Consider the following 18,116-nt stretch of genomic DNA (forward strand, 5'->3'; position numbering starts at 1 on the left):
TTCACAAAAAAGTAACCCAATAACTTATTTTGTCAGTCTTCATCTCTTTGTGACGACTGTATGTAGCTAACTGATGCAAAACAGTAAAACAGTTTACATTAAATTTTAGATGATGGTTAAGTGTTTTTGTCGTCACCTTTGCACTGCATGCCCTGGCGGAAGAGTCCCTTCAGCAGACGTTTGCAGAACTGGCAGATGGTGGGGCGGGTGTAGGTGTGGACGGAGAAGGTGTGAGGGACTTTGACCCGACCCAGGACCATCTTCTCCATCCAGATGGGACGACCGCTCAGCAGAGAGTTACGCTTCCCGGCACCCAGGAGGGGGCGCTGCGCCGACCAGGAGGGCGAGGAGAGGAGAAGAAAAAACACAAAGGAGGGTAAAGAAATTAGGAGTTTGTTTGATTTTTGTTCTTGGAACCAGGAAAGGAGAAAAAACTCTAAGACTTCAAGTCAAGACTTTATATTTTCTGGGAATTAAATAGTAAATTTAGGAATGAGATCTGGTTCCTAGGCAAGAAAACTCAGAGAATTGTTGAGTTTTTTCCTACAAATTTATGACATTTCAATCAAAGAACATCCAAGTTTTTTTCTTGTAAATTTGGGATTTTTTCCTTATAAATTACAATTACATACAAAACCTTTTTGTAACTAATACTGGAAAAATATTTTGTAGATCTTAAGACTTAAAGAATTTGGTGTTCTTAAAGACTTTTCTAGACCTTTACAAAATCCCCCTCAAGTTATTTTCTCCCCTCTGACTTTAAAGCGACTGAAGGGAACTGAAGGGAACAATCAGGGTTCAGGAGGTTCAGCTGAGACATCAGACTGGCAGAACTGTTCTCTCGTCATGAAAACAGAGAACCGACGAAATCTTTTCTATCCACCAGAACAATGGCTGTCCTTGTGCAGCCGCCGTGCAGCTAACAGGCTGCAGTCCTGGCAGGAGCAGGAAACATGTGACACAATGGGCCTGAATTAGTACAGAACAGTTTGATGAACCGCCTTCTCACGTCGCAGCGTTATTGATCATTTAAACGAGCTTTGGACATGAAAGATGTAATATTATGTTTAATAGAAAACTCTGAGATTCTTCTTTAGAGCAGAAACATGGATCATCTAAACCTGATGAGGCCTCACAGAACAAACATGTTGTTTGTGTTTACAAAGATTAAATACCACAGGGGGACAATGAAATGACTGTAACCTTATTAACTGCTTCCTGAACGTGTCGACAGGCTGATTTTTACAGAACAGCATATACTACCCACAATTTTACTTTTTTAATTTGAGACATTGTTTTGGACACAAATAAAAACAGGAATGCAATGATCTGCAAAAACTTTTTTTTAAAAATATACACTCATTCTGAATTTTAAATGCTTGCAACACATTCCAAAAAGTTGTTTCAGGATCATGTTTCTCACTGAGATCCATCAGCTTTTCTTTTAAGTCAGTTTTTGTGAACTGAGACACTCACTGTTGAAGTTTTAAAGGTCAGTTCTTTCTTATTCTTTCTTGATATTCGTCTTCAGCTGCTCAACAGTCCACAGTCTCTGTTGTCCTATTTTGTGCTTCATAATGCACCACACATTTTCAATGGGAGACAAGTCTGGACTGCAGGCAGGTCAGTCTAGGACCTGAACTCTTTAATTACAAAGACACGCTGTTGGAACACGTCCACAATGTGTCTTGGCATCGTCTTTCTGAAATAATCAGGGACGTCTCTGAAGAAGACGTCAGTGATGGCAGCATATGTCGCTCCAAATCCTGTATGCAGCTTTCAGCGTTAATTTTTGCATCTGTCCATCTCAGATGAGCTCGGGTCCAGAGAAGTCTGCAGTGTTTCTGGATGTTGTTGATATATGTCTTTCTCTTTGCATGGTAGAGTCTGAACTTGCATTTGTAGATGCAGAGACAAACTGTGTTTACTGTCAACGGTGTGGGTTTTTAATGCCTGAGGGGTCAAAGGTCACAGACATTCAGTGTCGGTTTTTAGTCTTGCTCCTTACATGCAGAGATTTCTCTGGATTCTCTGAATCTTTTCATGATATTATGGATTGTAGATGGTGAAATCTATAAATTCCTGTAGTTTTGTTTTGATATTTTGAATATTTTAACAGCAGCTCAGAGCAGATGTTCTGTTAACAAAAACACAGTAAGATGTGATCTGTGTTAATAAGAATGTTCCTCTCTCTCTGTGTCTCAGCCTTCAGAGTGTGTGTGTGTGTGTGTGTGTGTGTGAGTGTGAGAGAGAGAGAGAGAGAGAGAGAGAGAGAGAGAGAGAGAGAGAGAGAGAGAGAGAGAGAGAGAGAGAGAGAGGATACCAGCGTGATGGAGCTGATAAAAGTTTGTTTGTTCCAGTCAGTGTGAAGCTCTGACTGTGACTCATTTTGTTAGCTACTTTGAACGGGATGGAAAATCCAGTGGTTCGCCTCCAGGCATCAGAGACAGAGACTGTGTGTGTGTGTCGGTGTGTGTGTGTGTGTGTGTGTGTGTGTGTGTGTGTGTGTGTGTGTGAGAGAGTGAGAGAGAGAGAGAGTCTACTGGAAATGGTTCACTGGTTGCACAACGTAGATCTGCAGCATGTGAAGTGTTTTCATTCATGTCATTCATTATTTGTCAGAAAATAAATCAAAGCTGACTTTCACCTAATATTCCTACATATTTTGAAGAATTCTTTATGATTCTAAATTTTCTTATAGCCATTCATTCATCCACCTTCTAACCTAATGTTTGGTGTTGTCCACCCAGTGTATCCCAGCATGCACTGGGCGAGAGGCAGGGTACAGTCTGACACACATATAGACACCTACAGGCGATTTACAGTTTCCAGTCGACATGCACGTGTTTGGACTGTGGGAGGAAACTGGAGCACCCAGAGGAAACACAGGCTTTATTATACTGCACTATAGAGAGAAGTCAGATTCAGGATAAAAAAAAGTCATGTACTAACAGTTATTATTACAGGGCTGTGTTGAACGCTGTGTAAGAAGCATAAATGAAAAGTAAAATACTGTCTTAACTACGTGAATATCTGATGTGTATTTGTGATATTTAAAGCAGCTTTAACAGTCCTGTAATGATGGCGTACACTCACCTCCTCCTGCGGTGTCGGGGTGAACTCCGTGGAAGGTGGACGAGCGATGGACACGATGGCGCCCGGCAGGGAGATGTTGGACAGCCGTCTCTTCCTGACGCCGCTGCAGTTGTTGGGGATCTTGAACGCACACCGTTTGTGGTAGTTCAGTCCACATCCTGAGGAGGAGAAAATGAAGGTTGATCAGTCCAACCAGCAAGCAAATTAAGAAGCGTTTCCCAAAGTGTCGGATGATTCTTTTAATATTTGTGACGCTTTCCTTTAGTTTTTATTTTTTTGTAGTTTTTTTAGTTAGTCCTGTCTTTGCTAAATCTCACTGTTCCTGGTTATCCTGACTTATTTTGACAAGTCTGGTTAATTTCTTTGTACAAATACAACACCAGTGAGAGAAACTGTCCTACATATTTTAATATTTCCCTCCAGCCTCCCTCACTCACTCAACACTCACCCACTGCAGATGTACAGAGGCTGAACAATAAATAATAAATAATAATGAATAAGACAGACCTCGATGGTAATAACAATTACAATTACAATGAATTAAAAAAAAAAGAAAAAAGATAAAAATAAAAAAGTTGGAGAGCTTCACACAAAATACAAAACAGGATTTATTCTGATACCTCAGTGTCAGGCTCAGGGACATCGACCACAAAATACCAAACTACACCTAGAATAAGTTTTAACGGTCGAGGAATTTGTCCATACAAGTAGTATTCAGTCAGAATTAAAGCATGTTAATAATACAGGTGGTCTTAATCACAGGGTGGCTGGCTGATCCACAGATACCAAATTTATTTATTTGCAGTTTAGGGGACATCATGTCTCTGATAGGAATGATGATGATGAAGGAAGGAGAAGGGAATTTCCAAAGAAGTAAAGTCTTTCTGTGAACAAGATGAGAAGTAAAAGAAATAACTGTCTTTATGAGAAATTTTCAACCGAGTTGGACACTTTAAAAATAGCTGTCCCTTCCCAAGCAGGATCTTCAACTCCAATGATCTCAGAAATAAAAAAACAAAAAAACAAAAAACAAAAAACAGAAGTTTATTTGGTCATGAGAAGGACGTGTGTGAGGTCACAGCGGTCGCATTTGTCGTCCGCTTCAGGGTAAAATTTTGAGAGTTTGAATTTGGAAAGATGGATTAGATACACAACTTTAAACTGAACAAAACCCAAACATTCACAGGAAGAAGAAGAATCGACACGGGAGTCAAGTGTCTTTCTGTGCTCTCATCACTTCTGTTCAGACCTTTTAACTAAAACTGTGACCAAGCATGAATTTACAGGTTAGAATAATGAAAATAATGAAATAATGATAATGAATGGGTTAAAATGATGAAAAATCCTATGTGAATTTAATGAACTCGGCTCTTAATATCAAACACAAACTTAATTATAATGGCTTTAATCTACTGTTTAATACAAGTTTAAGTACACAGACAAAAGTCTTCTTCTTCATCCATCAAGGTTTTCTTGTCCTTCACCTCCCATCAGTCAGAGCAGATCGTTGTGTCGGTGTGAAAACTACTTTTTAACAGTTTCAACCTCCTAGCAAGTTATATAAGCGGAAGTTGTATTTCTGTGCCGACATCAAGCGTCTCTTTTCTCTGCTTGGCATCACTACAGTTAAGATTCGCTCTGAGGCTTCCAAGCGCTGAGATCAGGACTTGAAAGACATGAAAAATAGTGGCAGGAAGTCACCGAGTCAATGAAGACATCCTGCTGTACGGTCGCTGCTGCTTTCAGGCTCGAAAAACCAGTGTGTGAAAACCTGTGTGTGTGTGTGTGTGTGTGTGTGTGTGTGTGTGTGTGTGTGTGTGTGTGTGTGTGTGTTGGACGTGTGCCTGAGCCTTGATTTGCAGGTGATGACTCGGTCAATCAGAGGAGTCGCCACACAGAAACTCAGAGAGAATAAAACCTGATTAAATGTGATAAAACATCAGGCTGAATTAGAAAAAGCGGCTGATCTTTCTGTTTCTCAGCAGGACGGAGGTCACAACAGTCAACTTTTATATATTTAAAGATCAATTTTCGGTTTTCAGATGGAATGACGTGCAGCTTCCTATTCGTCTGTTAGACCCATTAACATTTGATTCGTCTGACATCACCACAGAAACGCTGGCAGCACACATCACTTCCTCTCATAAAGTTTAATTGAGAGGAAGCTCGTCTGAATTGTTTTAAATACCCAGATATCCTGACAATCCGCGTCTGAGTTACACTGCAGAGGGACAACACCTTCTGGACGGGACGGGAAAAACAAACAAACAGTCTGATGGAGGCGGGACGGCAAAACCAAACACACGTGATGATGTGTTTGTACGGGGACTGTTGACAAAGAACACAACAAAATACATTAAAGGGATAGTTCACCCCAAAAATGAAAATTCAGTCATTATCTCCTCACCTTCATGCTGATTGAAGGTCAGGTTTAGTTTTTTAGTCTACAAAATACTGCTGGAGTTTCACTGGAAAAGAGTGAGGCAGAATGTCCCAAACGATGGAAGTGAATGGTGACCCGTTTTCAAATGAAAAAAAAAAACAACAGAATAAAAACAGAAAACTCCTCCATACTGCTAGTCTGGTGTAATCCAAGTCTCCTAAAGTCCCAACATGCCAAGCTGACTAAAAAATGTTATTTCCACCATGTTTTTTATCCTGAATCTTCACTGTAGATCTTTTGCTTGGAGTTTCAAAACTGGTCACCATTCACTTCCATTGTTTGGGAGATTCTGCAACACTTTTTTCCTGTGAAACTCCAGCAGAGTTTTATGGATTAATAAAACGAAACCTGTCCTTCAGTCTGCATTAAGGTTAGGAGATAATGACTGGATCTATCTGTGTTTCCCCGGGAAACAAGAACAACCTCCGAGCTGCAACCTACACGCTGAGAACGGCAAATTAGTGCCTGGGACGCTAACGTGAAGAAGCTAACAGCTGTTTGAGTTTCCTTTGCCGCCCACTGCTTTTATCACCCGTCTCCTCTTCCATCACAGTTAGTTTTGTGGTTTTGCAGTGATTTAGAGACGAAATCTGATTTGACTTTGATGAATCGAATCATTGATTTCTGGGGGTGGGGCACTCTAGAAACAACCTGACCCTTCTTCTAGCACCACCCACAGGACAAACTTTTACCCCATTTTTACCCCAGTAGATCTAAAAATGTTTTCTCTCCATTTTTATCTTCCTAACAGTTTTGTTTCCTGGTGTTTATGAATATTATAGTCTAATAATTCAAAGTCTGACCCTGTTTAATCTAATCTGTACTGACTGTGTTGGTATTAGCGGAAGCTGCAGCTCTACAGTTCTAGAAATGAGGAGAAGTGGCCTCCCTTCTGGTGCAAATTAAAACTTTCTTGTGCTGCATGAAACTACATGATGCTGCAAGTTTTTTAAAGCAATAAAATCCACAGAGAGTGGACCTGATTTGTAGCTTTGTAATTTTATAAAACCTGTACATGCCTCCATGTCGTCAGTTTGACTAAAGTCTGTTCATTCAGGATGTATGTGACAGCAGGTGTAAACCACAGCAGCAGAGTCATCAGAACATGATGTGACCCTAAATAAACTCCTGCAGCACTTTGTCGCCACACGCTCACCTTCACATTTGAGGCCCTGTCTGACGAGCCCCCACAGCATCTCCCCGCAGTCGTCGCAGAAGGCCGGCGCCTTGTAGGAGTGAACGTACAGCGTGTGAGGACGGATCTGGAAGTCCTCGGCTGTGGCGAGAGCTGAAATGAACAAACACAGATCAGTCAAACAACAACTACATGAAAGCAATCAATGGATCAGCCCTGATCAATATCCCAGCCCCTGCACGTTCTCTTTGGACATGACAGAGATCATGATTACAGCATCTTACTGATGCTATTTTTGTACCTTTGAATCTACATTAAAGTCACTTTTAATTACTGAAATGAGTCTCTACAGACATTAGACCGGTCCAGTAAACACACTTAACATCAACTAGTCAGCGTGACATCATGAATGACAGAGAAAATCCAAGTCTATGACTTGTAGTCTGCGACAAAGCCAGAAACACAACATGCAGTGGAGCAGCAGGATGGAAGGAAGGAAACAAGTGCAAACTTATAAAACAAATAAAATCTCAAGTTAAAAGTCTCTGAATAAAAATGTCTAAAAATGAAGAATTTAAAAGATAAAATAAAATACTTTTCTTCATTCAAGGGGTGCAGGAGGTCCAGTAACAATGGTAGGGGAAACACTGTTAATGCACCTGCATTGGGGTCAATTCCTAATGTGGACATTAATATCTCTTCATATCAAAGCAAAATTGCTACTGTAACTGAAATATGCATGACTGAATCAATATTGAAATCGAATCGACTCAGATTGAATCGATTTGGGAAATCTGAATTGATGCCCCACCCTCGACCAAACCTTAAATTTTGAGCCATTACTACTTTTGATTTGATTATGTGGCCTGCTACAACGTAGCAGTTGACCCAAAAAGGGTCAAGGGCTCCGAGTTTGCAGGCAGCCTGCATGTTAGGAAGCAATGTATGAGTCTCCAGTCATGTTAGCAGCTCTGTGAGGCTGTACTAATTAACAGCAGTGTTTTGAGCTAAATGCTAACATCAGCATGTTAGCATGAATGTGTGTACCAAATTTTATGGTAATCGATTCAATAGTTATTGAGATATTTTACTCAAAACCAGTGATGTTGCATCAATAATGACATAAGAGGTGAAGTCATTAGGAATCCTTCTCTGGGGACCATGACATGTAAATCTATCAAACAGCTGAGATGTTTCAGTCTGTAGACCCACCGACAGGCCAAGATTTTCACATCTACAGCCATGACAGCCTGTGGCCACATGTATCTCAGCGTACTGTGATGAGATAATTTATCATGGTCAGTTATCTAACCTGTTGACCCCTCTGTGAAAAAGAGATCACCTGAACAGCAGACATTTCCATGTCCTGCTCAAGCCTGTTAACCAAAGAATGATCAGTATGTCTCCACTTTCTACACCTGTAAGGTGTTAGAAACTAGAAACACTCACTTGACATCCTGTGTAGCAGATTATTTATTTAAAGAGTGCCACAGAATCATTTGTGAATGTGGGCAAATCTTTCAAAATCATAAGAATTTGTTTAATTTAAATCAGAAGAAAATTAAAACTAAATTCATGGACATCAGTTGAACAGTTTACATGTCTCTGTTTTTGAATTTGCAGCACACTGGGCGCAAAAATGAAAGAAGAGATGATGATGAGTAAAATGTCTCTTACAATATGGAAAATAACTTCTAAGCATTTTTGGTTGGTTTTAGTCACAAAAAATCAAAAGTACAGGAACAATACAACAAACACACACTTCTAAGCACTGTGTATGATTAGGAAGTGAAGATGCACGCCATGTGATGTCATGAAACATCACAACTTATTTAGCCTGTCATTTCACTTTTTTTGTAAGATACAAGATGTCTGCCAAAAACCCACAGCAGACACACATCAGACAGTCGGCTGCAGGTATACAGTTATTTATGGGAGTACGGGAGCACATGTACGCACGCATGCATGCATGTGCGCACTTAAATTGTGCACATGAGAATAGGGCTGTTCCCGACTAAGATTTTCTTTAGTCGAATCACATTTGGCTGCCCTATATGAATATTCGAGCTTCGCTCTGGAGGCTGTGCACTCCTTTACACTGTGGATTAAGGATTTATTTGGACCAAACCAGAGTTGGTTTGAACAAAGCTGACAATGATGCAACATGATTCTGTTGCAGTTAAACAGCTATTTCTGGTTAAACAAAACGTATCTTCCTCCGCGGTGCGCTCTGGTGAAGTGTCTGACGGCGCGTCAGCTGTCCTGCGCCCCGCGGTGCGCTCTGGTGAAGTGCGCTCCGTTTCTATCAGTCTTCTCTGCTTCCATCACAGTTAGTTTTGTGGTTTGTGGTGATTTAGAGACTCAGTTTGTAAAGTTTACAGCCTGTCATGCTGTTGCATTGCTCTGTGTACAATGACGCAGATAAAAAAACAAGAGCTGAAACTTGTTTAACAGCCACTCGTTTATCTTCTCTTGTCAGTCAACAGACAGAACATGTTGGTCCAGAGGATATTATTTTAGTAAGTAACCAGCTAATATAAAAGTATATTCATGATTCCCTGATTGAAATGCTCTCCCTGTGCTTTTTGTAGCTTCTATCTGTTTTGGAAAACAAAACAGATTGCCTCAAGGAATCTCAGCTGACTACAGGGGCTCCGACTGATGATTTGAATTGTTGACTATCAGGAGGTCAGTCCAAGTGAGAATCTTAGGTGACTCTCTGTCTCTCTCTCTCTCTGTCTCTCTCTCTGGGCAGAAATCCAATTTAGAAAACTAACTGTTGTTTAGATTAACCTAACATTATCAGATGTGTTTTCTTGTTGTGATCGTGATGTATGTGTGTTTTGGCAGTCATCGCTGTCCCTTCTTTCCAGTTCTGCATACCGGCACTAAATCTATCTGGTATGAAAAACTAGACTGTACTGGTCTACTTTCACCCCTGTAAAATCCTTCTCTGGTGCCGTTATGATTGTAGAAGTGTTTCAAACTGCCATTTTAATTTTCACTGCAACGTTTGTATACATTCTGGAGGTTGTGATTATAGCTTTGTGAAGTCTGTGGTGCTGGAATGGAAAGGAAAAACATGTCAATCAAAAAAGTCCATTTATAAAGCTTGTTTTCTGTTTGAAACTAATAATCAAATGCTTCTTTGAGTTGAACATGAGCTGTAAGACAGAGGCAGATATTCTAATAGAGAAATAAACTGAGTAAACTGTGCAGGGTTTTGCATCAGAAGCAGCAAGAGGAGGAGGAGGAGGAGGAGGAGGAGGAAGTGGTTGTGGGTTTGAGCCCGATGCGGTTCGGGCTAAGACTCTGTTTTCTTCCTCCCGTGTAATTTAAACCTGCCGCTGCTCTGCGTCTGGGTGTTCAGCTGTTAAGGTGTCGGTTTTAGTTTTTACAACCCAACCTGTCAACACGGCTCAGGAAATGACAATCCTATACACAATATTATGGTTAGAACGAACAGGGTGACCTGGGGCGATGCCTCAGCGGAGGAAACGAGATCTGAGGTGAGCTCACCGCTCCCACTCAGAGGAGGATTAACAAGAGAGCTGAAGAAGAGATGACACTGAGACAAAACTAACAACAAAAAATAAACATATGAAGTGCTTTAAGTTGCTACTGAAAGCAGACTGGAGAGACCTCACTGCACTGCTAAATGCTAATAACTGTACTACTAACAATAATGATAGTAAAAGCTAATTTGTGTTGGAATTTGGTATTCTGAATAAAGAACATGTGACATGAAATCAAAGATTGTGTATCAGTTTATTCATATATTTATTTTTATGCCAAACGCAAAAAGGACATTTTATCACATTTTCTCCACCACAAAGACACTCATATGACAGTCTCTCAAGGATTTTGCAGGCTTTTGGGGGGTTGTTGGGACCTAAATGCCTGCAGCTTTTCTAAAAAAAAAAGTGACTTGTGTTGCAATGTTTTAAGGCATTTTTTGCAATGAAATTGGAAATCCTGAGCCCCTCCTACCAAACGAGCAGCACATACTTTATACATGAACACTACAGTTTACCAAGGCAATCGTGAGTGAGCACAGACTGACAGACATCAGCTGTGTGGAATAGAGCAGATACCTGAAAGTACAAACAGCGACAGAGGAGAGAAACTACATTTAAAAACATAAAGATTCGGTGTGAGGCTAAAGAAGTACTGAGAGCTGAACTTAAAGAGACTTTTAGAAACATCTTTCTCTCTGCTCTCCTGCACACATGAGCTCAGTGTCACAACACTTGCTTGTTCTAGGGGGAGAAAAGGAGGCTCACAGCAGTTTGGCAGCCATCGGCAAGACCTGACTGAAGCCCACTTGGAGGCAGGACGGGCTCAACCGTGGGTCCATCTCAGGCGTAATCCAGCATGGTTTGACTCATAGTTTACAAGCAAACATGAAGATAAATCCATTTCTTATCCCAAAAGTTTAAAAACCAAATACTGAGCTCTCATCTGGCTGGTCTGTGGGACTGCGATTTCTTCATGGATCGCTGCTGCAGAGGAGTTGAGAAACAGGACTGAAACTAACTCTGCTTTTTAATCCTAAAAGTTTGAAACATACACTCTGAGCTCCCCTCCTGCCAATAGAGGAGTCAGCATCAGAGTGATTCTGTTTCTTCCTCCAGAAGCTCCATTCTGCCACCGACCCTCTCATCCAAGAGCTCCCTGTCTCTGAGCAGCTGTCTGTCTGTGGAGTCTCAGCTCCATCCAGACCTCTCAGCCCCCCACTAAAAAAAATAACTCAGTAAGCCTGCAAACTCCTGGGCTGAGCATGTTGCTCATTAGCCGGACTCTTTAAGATTCTCTTTCTGATAATTCAGATTTATAGTGACTTCTCCTGCAGGAGTTTCCACCATTGACTCTGGGTCTCAGCGAAGGAAAGTGCAGCTGCACTAGTTGAACAACTGGTCTCTGAGATGACCTGTGATTGGTTTAAATCTACTGTCACTGGCCAGATTCCCTAAAGGCTGAAAACAGAACCATGAGGTGGGGCAGAAGTTAAGTTCTGTCTCAGACCACTTGATTTACAATATGCTGAAAGGTTATTATGGAATTATTACTAACTGATGCCAAAAACGTTTAAGCACATGGTTATAAAATGTAGATAACATCCCATGATATCCATTGTTATATGCATCCTTAATCTAGATTGAGTTCTGATGCTGGCAGTGGTTTGATTCCTGATACCAACACCAGAAATTAGAAGTTAAATGGATTTAATGAAGAGGATGCAGGCTCACAGGCTACAGGACTTAGTGATCAATAATTTGAATAAATTCAATAGACAAATTCACTATAAAAAATAAGAGTTAGTCTCTTACCCGAGAGCACCACCTCGACCAGGTCGCCCTCGTGGATCTCGTCCGCTGAGGTCAGACGCTGCAGGATGTTGTCTGAGTTCAGGTCGTGGCGGAAGAGCAGGATCTTGTCGTACATCCCGAAGAATCCGCATTCAGGGAACTGAGGAGGAGGAGGAGGAGGACGAAGAGGAGGTCAGGGATTCTTGCAGACTCAGAGTGAAGTTACTGCTGCTGCTGTAAAAGTTTACTGCTGAGTTCAAAATGTTGCAAACTTTGCAGCTACCCAGAAGCGATGTGACTCAATTCAAAGAGAATGACCAGAGAGGAGAGAAAGTAGAAGACAAGAAAAATAACAACTGAAAGTTTAGAAATCTGCCTGTGCTGTACCACACACAAATACACACATAAGATTAGACAATATGAACAAACTCCTTTATCAAATTTCATGTAATTTGTTCTGTCTCAAAGATATGATTTATATTGTAATAAAAAAAATGTTTATAGATGAAATAACCACATGTGATTTTTTGTTTTTGGTTAATATCCCAATTCAAATAACTGACAAAAAACAGTATTTCATTGCACTGATGCAAAATTATTTAAAAATACAAAATTGTAATTTCCCATAAAGGTCTAATGCATCCAATAATATTAAAAGCATGATATACCCTAGTGTAGCTCTCATCGGCTTGAAGGCATAAAAATAAACATACGAAAAAAAAAATATGTTTGAACAGAAAAGAATCCACATCTGTCAAAGGGCCTTTAAGCAAGGCTCCAACCTGCTGACCTTTGACCCCTCAAATGAAATAACACAATAACCAATGTGAGCAGCATGTCCTCTTAACAACGGTTCTGTCATGACTTCATGTTTCGTGTCAGTGCAGCCCGTTCCTGAAGTTAACCATTACCTAACCCTTTCATATGAGGAACACATGACGTGTGATGAAACACATTCAGAGAAATAAATACCACACGGGGGGAAACTAGCAGCAGCCAAACTCTGCTGAATCTGTTTCCAACCAACCAGCCATGCACAGCCTGCTTTAGAAAAATCTGATTTTCTGGATAAAAGGCGGCAAGTTTCCAAAACATGAAGGTTTCCCAGCAGTCAGATTCTCCTTATATAGAACCTTAAATACCGTGTAAGTTCAAGTCTGGGTCACCGTCTTTGTCAGATTGTGATGACTTCCCTCTTTCTGCTGCAACTTTTCCTGCCAGCCACAGTCAAACTTTTCAGTTTGTAAAGCTGAAAACTAGCTCAAAGGGATAATTCAGAAGTTCAGATTATTTGAAGTGTGGTTGTATCAGGCACTTCTCTATTGTCAGTGTATTACCTACAGCAGATGGAGGTTGACATGACCCTAGTTTGAAGAAGCAGCAGGAGTACTGGTGTGGGAAGCTAAGCAATGTACTGCTGTGGACAGGGTCAGCAGCTAAATGTGTTTTAGAATTGAATATTAGAATATTTTCCCTATTTTACCTTCCTGTCAGACAGCCGGGAAACCACTATTATATAAGTCAAACATCCTCCTGTCCAATGCAACCAAACTCCATAGTCGAAATCAGTAATTCTACCTCACAGAACACAGGAGTTGCCGCTCCACTGCTGCGTCAATCTGTAACTTTCTTTGAGGTAATGTGTGATTTTGGTCAGATCAGATCCCCTGAAGTCATACAATAACACAAACAAATGTACCTGTAGACCAGCAACTGCTGTGTCCTGTGAGGTAAAATGACTAATTTCACCCATGGAGTTTGGTTAGTTTGAGGAGAATGACATTTGGCTCGTATTATCGCAGCTTCCTGTCGAAAAAGGCTCTCTGGGTGTAAAGTAAGGGGTGGAAAATATTTTAAATACAATATGCACTTAAACTGATATAGATTTTTTTTGTGTTTTAGGAGCTGGCACTCCTGTCTGCTTCTCCAAACTGGGGTTGTAAAAGTTAAAAAAATCTGGACTATCCAGGAAGGTTGGATCTGATGGTAGTGTCAGTTTGCAGGTATTTCTGAAATTTTAGGCTGCTGAGGCTCGTCGAATTTTCTCAGAAGTCTCAACTAAAACTATCGGGTGCTTGTTGTGTCGTTTTTTCTGGTTGTTTTCCATCTTTTTTTTTGTAGGTTTTTTTTGTTTGTTTTGCATCTCTTTATAACCATTGTGTAGCTCTTTCTGGTCTATTTACATCTGTAATCATTTTGCATTGCTTTGTAGTCATTTTGTCTCTTTCTAGTCCTTCTGTATCTGTAGTTAATTTCAACTGAAGTTTTTCTGTCAAAAGACTAACATTTCTACATAAATAAGCTGGAATGAACAGTGTTGGACTCAAGAGTATGAACTTTACTGACATGATGAACAGTGTGTGTTGTTGTTGTGGTAGTGTGTGTACTGGATGTGTGTGCTGGATTTGGGGTTGAGCGGTGTGCAGGCTGCAGGCTGGCAGGTGAAGCAGCTTCCTGCTCTGAGCTGCTCTCTGTGTTAGCAGGATGTTAGAAAGATGTTAGCAGGATGTTGTCAGAGTGCAGGTAGCATGCAGCAGGGATCCTGCAGCGCACACACCGACAGCAGGAAACCAGGTGACGAGGCAGAGGCTGCACGGATCACATTAGACATACCACACACACACACACACACACAGACAAAATGTCCATCATGAATTATGTCTGAGGTCCTGACACCGACACCCTGCAGTCATTAGCCACGTGGCTACACACCACCGCTCAGACACTGACAGACTGACACACTGGGACCAGTCTGATGCTGAAGAACAGTCACTGTGTTGGTTCTCTCAGGTCAAATCCTCCTCCAACTGCAACCAACACACACACACATAAAAGGCCCCAACGCTCTCACACAGGACCAACACACCCAGACTGAAAGACATGCAAAACAACAACAAACTACACAGCTGTGTCTCTTACTAGTCAGTTAACATCAGCAGTCATTTTTAGTCAACTTCATGGTCGTTTGTGGTCGTTTTGCATTGTTTTATGGTCATTTTGTGTCCCTTTGTGGTCGTTTTGAACCTCTGTGGTCAGTTTCTCTCTGTTTGTGGTCATTTTCTTTCTCTTCCTAGTCACTTTGCGCATCCATCTAGTTTTGCATCTGTGATCATTTTTCTTTGTGGTCGTTTTGTCTCTTTGTAGTCGTTTCGAGTCTCTTTCTAGTTGATTTGCATCTGTAGTAATTTTGCCTCTACTTGTGGTTGTTCAGCTTCTTTTAGTCGCCATTGTGAAACTCTCTCTAGATATTTTGGGTCCGTTTATGGTCATTTTGCATCACTTTGTAGTCCTTTGGAACCTCTGTGGTTAACTGCCTGTCTTTCTAGTTATTTTCTGTCTTTGTGATCGTTTTCCATCTCTATCTAGTCATTTTTTCCATCTCTTTCTAGTCATTTTGCATCTGTAGACATTTTGCATTGCTTTGTTTGTGTATCTTTCTATTAGTTTTCTACCTCTTTCTAGTGCTTTTGCATCACTGTGTAGTGTTTTTACCATTTTTTACCATGTTATCATTTATCTTGTGTTTCAGACTCAAAGAGGGTATTTTAGAAAGTAAAAAAAAATCACTGGGACAAACAGTTCTGTGTGTCTGTCCTCTTACTGTGCAGCAGCTATGAAACCATGACGAAGCAGGAAGCTGAAAAAAAAAAAAATCCGCCATGAGGACTGGGTGAGGTCTGAACCAGAAGTGAAAACACTTTTGTTCAGCTGCCATGACGACGCACTTGGGCTCCGTCCAATCACGTTAGAGCCAGTTGTCAGCTGCCGCATTCTCCAAAGTGATCAGAGACACACACTAAGAGTTCTGTTAATGGACAAGAGTGTGTGTTTAATACACACTGATCCCCTCTTTATGGCTAATCCTCCATTAACCAGGCTTAACCTCCGCACACCACTACACACACACACACACACACACACACACACACACACACACACACACACACACACACACACACAATCCCTTTCACATTCTCTCACTTGTCTCTCACCAAAACTGAAGCCACATTTCTGACAACTCCACTGGTCATCAGGGTCACGGAGGCCAAAACCTCCAGGCCCTGTCGTGACATTTGACCCAGTGCAGGAGGAGGAGCAGGGGGCCGAGAGATTTCTCCGACCGTCTGTAACTTCAGGCCAGGTTTTTACCGAGCCAGAGGGATATCCATCACCTCTTAATCTGTGCAGCACTCATGCCATTATCAGAGAGACTAAGTGTTCATGGAGCCTCGTAATCCTGCTTCTGAACGGGACAACAGCACCTTCAACATCCAGAACACACACACACACACACACACACACACACACACACACAGAACATAATCATGAAGTTTATGTTAAACTTTTTCTTGGATTGCTTCCAAATTTTACAACATTTCTGATATGTGATCAATACAATATGAAAACAAAAACTTTTAACTCAGCTCTAACAGACTTACAGCTGGAGTGAGGGTCTGCAGCCTGCAGCTCTGGAGCCCCTCTCACCTCTCAAAATACTATAGACCCTTTTACGGACGACATCATCAAAAAGCTGCGAGCGCTTTTCAGCAACAGACGCATCGGTCTCACCCAGTCATCCAAACGAATTATCAAGCTGCAAATGTTGAATGAAACATTTTACCAGGACCAGAATCACCAAAATGTCTGGTTGTTGTGTATACGATACATTAAACGCAGAAACTGCAGCATCATGGACACAATATACTTCAACTAAGCCCTCATACACTCAAAACTTTCAACATTTGAATAGTTGGCTGAAGAAAACACAATGTTTGTGACAGATTCATGACTGAAACTATACAGGGAGGAGAGGAGAAGAAGAGGTTGTAAACATGACAGAGAGCGGCTTCATTTCATTTTTTTCTCACACATCTGACAGCAGTTTATACAACACTTAACACGCAGCGATGAGAAGAGCACAAACAGATAAAAACAACCACTGTCTTCCGCTGCATAGAGCCGAGAGCCTTTCAGCTCTAATAAAACTCTTCAACTCTTTCGGCGGACGCGTGCAATTAGCCTGGAGGGACGGCCCTAAAAGGGGCTGATGGGAAATGTGCAGGCAAACAGCAGCGGTGGCTCTTTTCCCTGCATCCGCTCGCTCTGTCACCTCGCTCAGGAAACAACAGGAAGCAGCAGCAGCGCTGAGTGGGTCAAGGTTATCGGTGCGCGAGTGTGTGGGAGTTTCATTCATCCACTTGTTAAAAGGCTGAAATCACTGCTGCAGATTAAAAACCACAAACACATGAATCTCAATGTGTGTTTGTGTGGGGGGGCTGTCGTTAAATTTGCAGGTATTTGGTGATAAATCAAAGTCAGGGGCTCAGAGAGGAACAGACCCCGACGCTGCTGGCAGAGGAGTCATGAACTGCATCACCTCTGAGCAGCAGAAGATCAGAAGATCAATGATTTGACCCCCAGCTCCTCTGGTCCACATGTCCCTGAACCCCAAACTGTTCCTGATGTCTGTGCTGTGAGTGCATGTGTGTGTGTGTGTGTGTGTGTGTGTGAACAGCACTTTGACTGGTCAGAGAATTAAAGAAGTGCTTTACAAATGCAGCGTTTCATATATATGTTTTATGTGTAGCATGATGGGACTAAAGCTTTTATTTTGTTGTGCAACCGTGTGTTGTATAATGACAAATAAATGACCTTGATGAATAAATCACTGCCCTACACACACACACACACACACACACACACACACACAGTGCTTTATGGTCTACATCTGTCACTGTGACCACAACAACATGCAGCACTTCCTCCTCAGATACCTCTGTGTGTGTGTGTGTGTGTGTGTGTGTGTGTGTGTGTGTGTGTTAAAATGACCTCACTGTTTCCTCTGGATTCATTCAGCAGCAACACGGCCACACAAAAAAAAAACTGAAGAGACACTGAGGCTGTAAATTTATAAATGTGACCACGTTGGTTTGATCTCTGATGTTTCATTGATTTAAAAAAATGCATTAAAGGGATAGTTCACCCAAAAATGAAAATTCAGTCATTACTTCCTCACTCTCATGTCGACTGAAAGTAAGTTTAGTTTTCTAGTCCACAAAACACTGCTGGAGTTTCACAGGAAAACAGTGTTACAGAATTTCACAAACAATTTAACAGACTTAAAGGACATCTG

The 18,116-nt window shown here is 41.3% G+C and overlaps 1 protein-coding gene across 1 annotated transcript in view; it reads right to left on the minus strand.

The window, feature by feature from the left end:
- The window catches only part of LOC146314864 (serine/threonine-protein kinase D3-like), a 47,394-nt gene that overhangs the window by 16,875 nt on the left and 12,403 nt on the right, over window positions 1-18,116 (minus strand). The window contains exons 3-6 of the mRNA XM_084737237.1: window positions 12,005-12,143; window positions 6,696-6,827; window positions 3,097-3,254; window positions 137-326 (exon numbers count right to left, since the gene is read on the minus strand). Coding sequence (XP_084593363.1) covers window positions 137-326; window positions 3,097-3,254; window positions 6,696-6,827; window positions 12,005-12,143 — 619 coding nt within the window. The remainder of the gene's footprint in view (window positions 1-136; window positions 327-3,096; window positions 3,255-6,695; window positions 6,828-12,004; window positions 12,144-18,116) is intronic.

The sequence above is a fragment of the Lutjanus erythropterus genome, chromosome 15, assembly GCF_056507025.1.
Source record: "Lutjanus erythropterus isolate fLutEry1 chromosome 15, fLutEry1.hap2, whole genome shotgun sequence".
Classification (NCBI taxonomy): Eukaryota; Metazoa; Chordata; class Actinopteri; order Lutjaniformes; family Lutjanidae; genus Lutjanus; species Lutjanus erythropterus.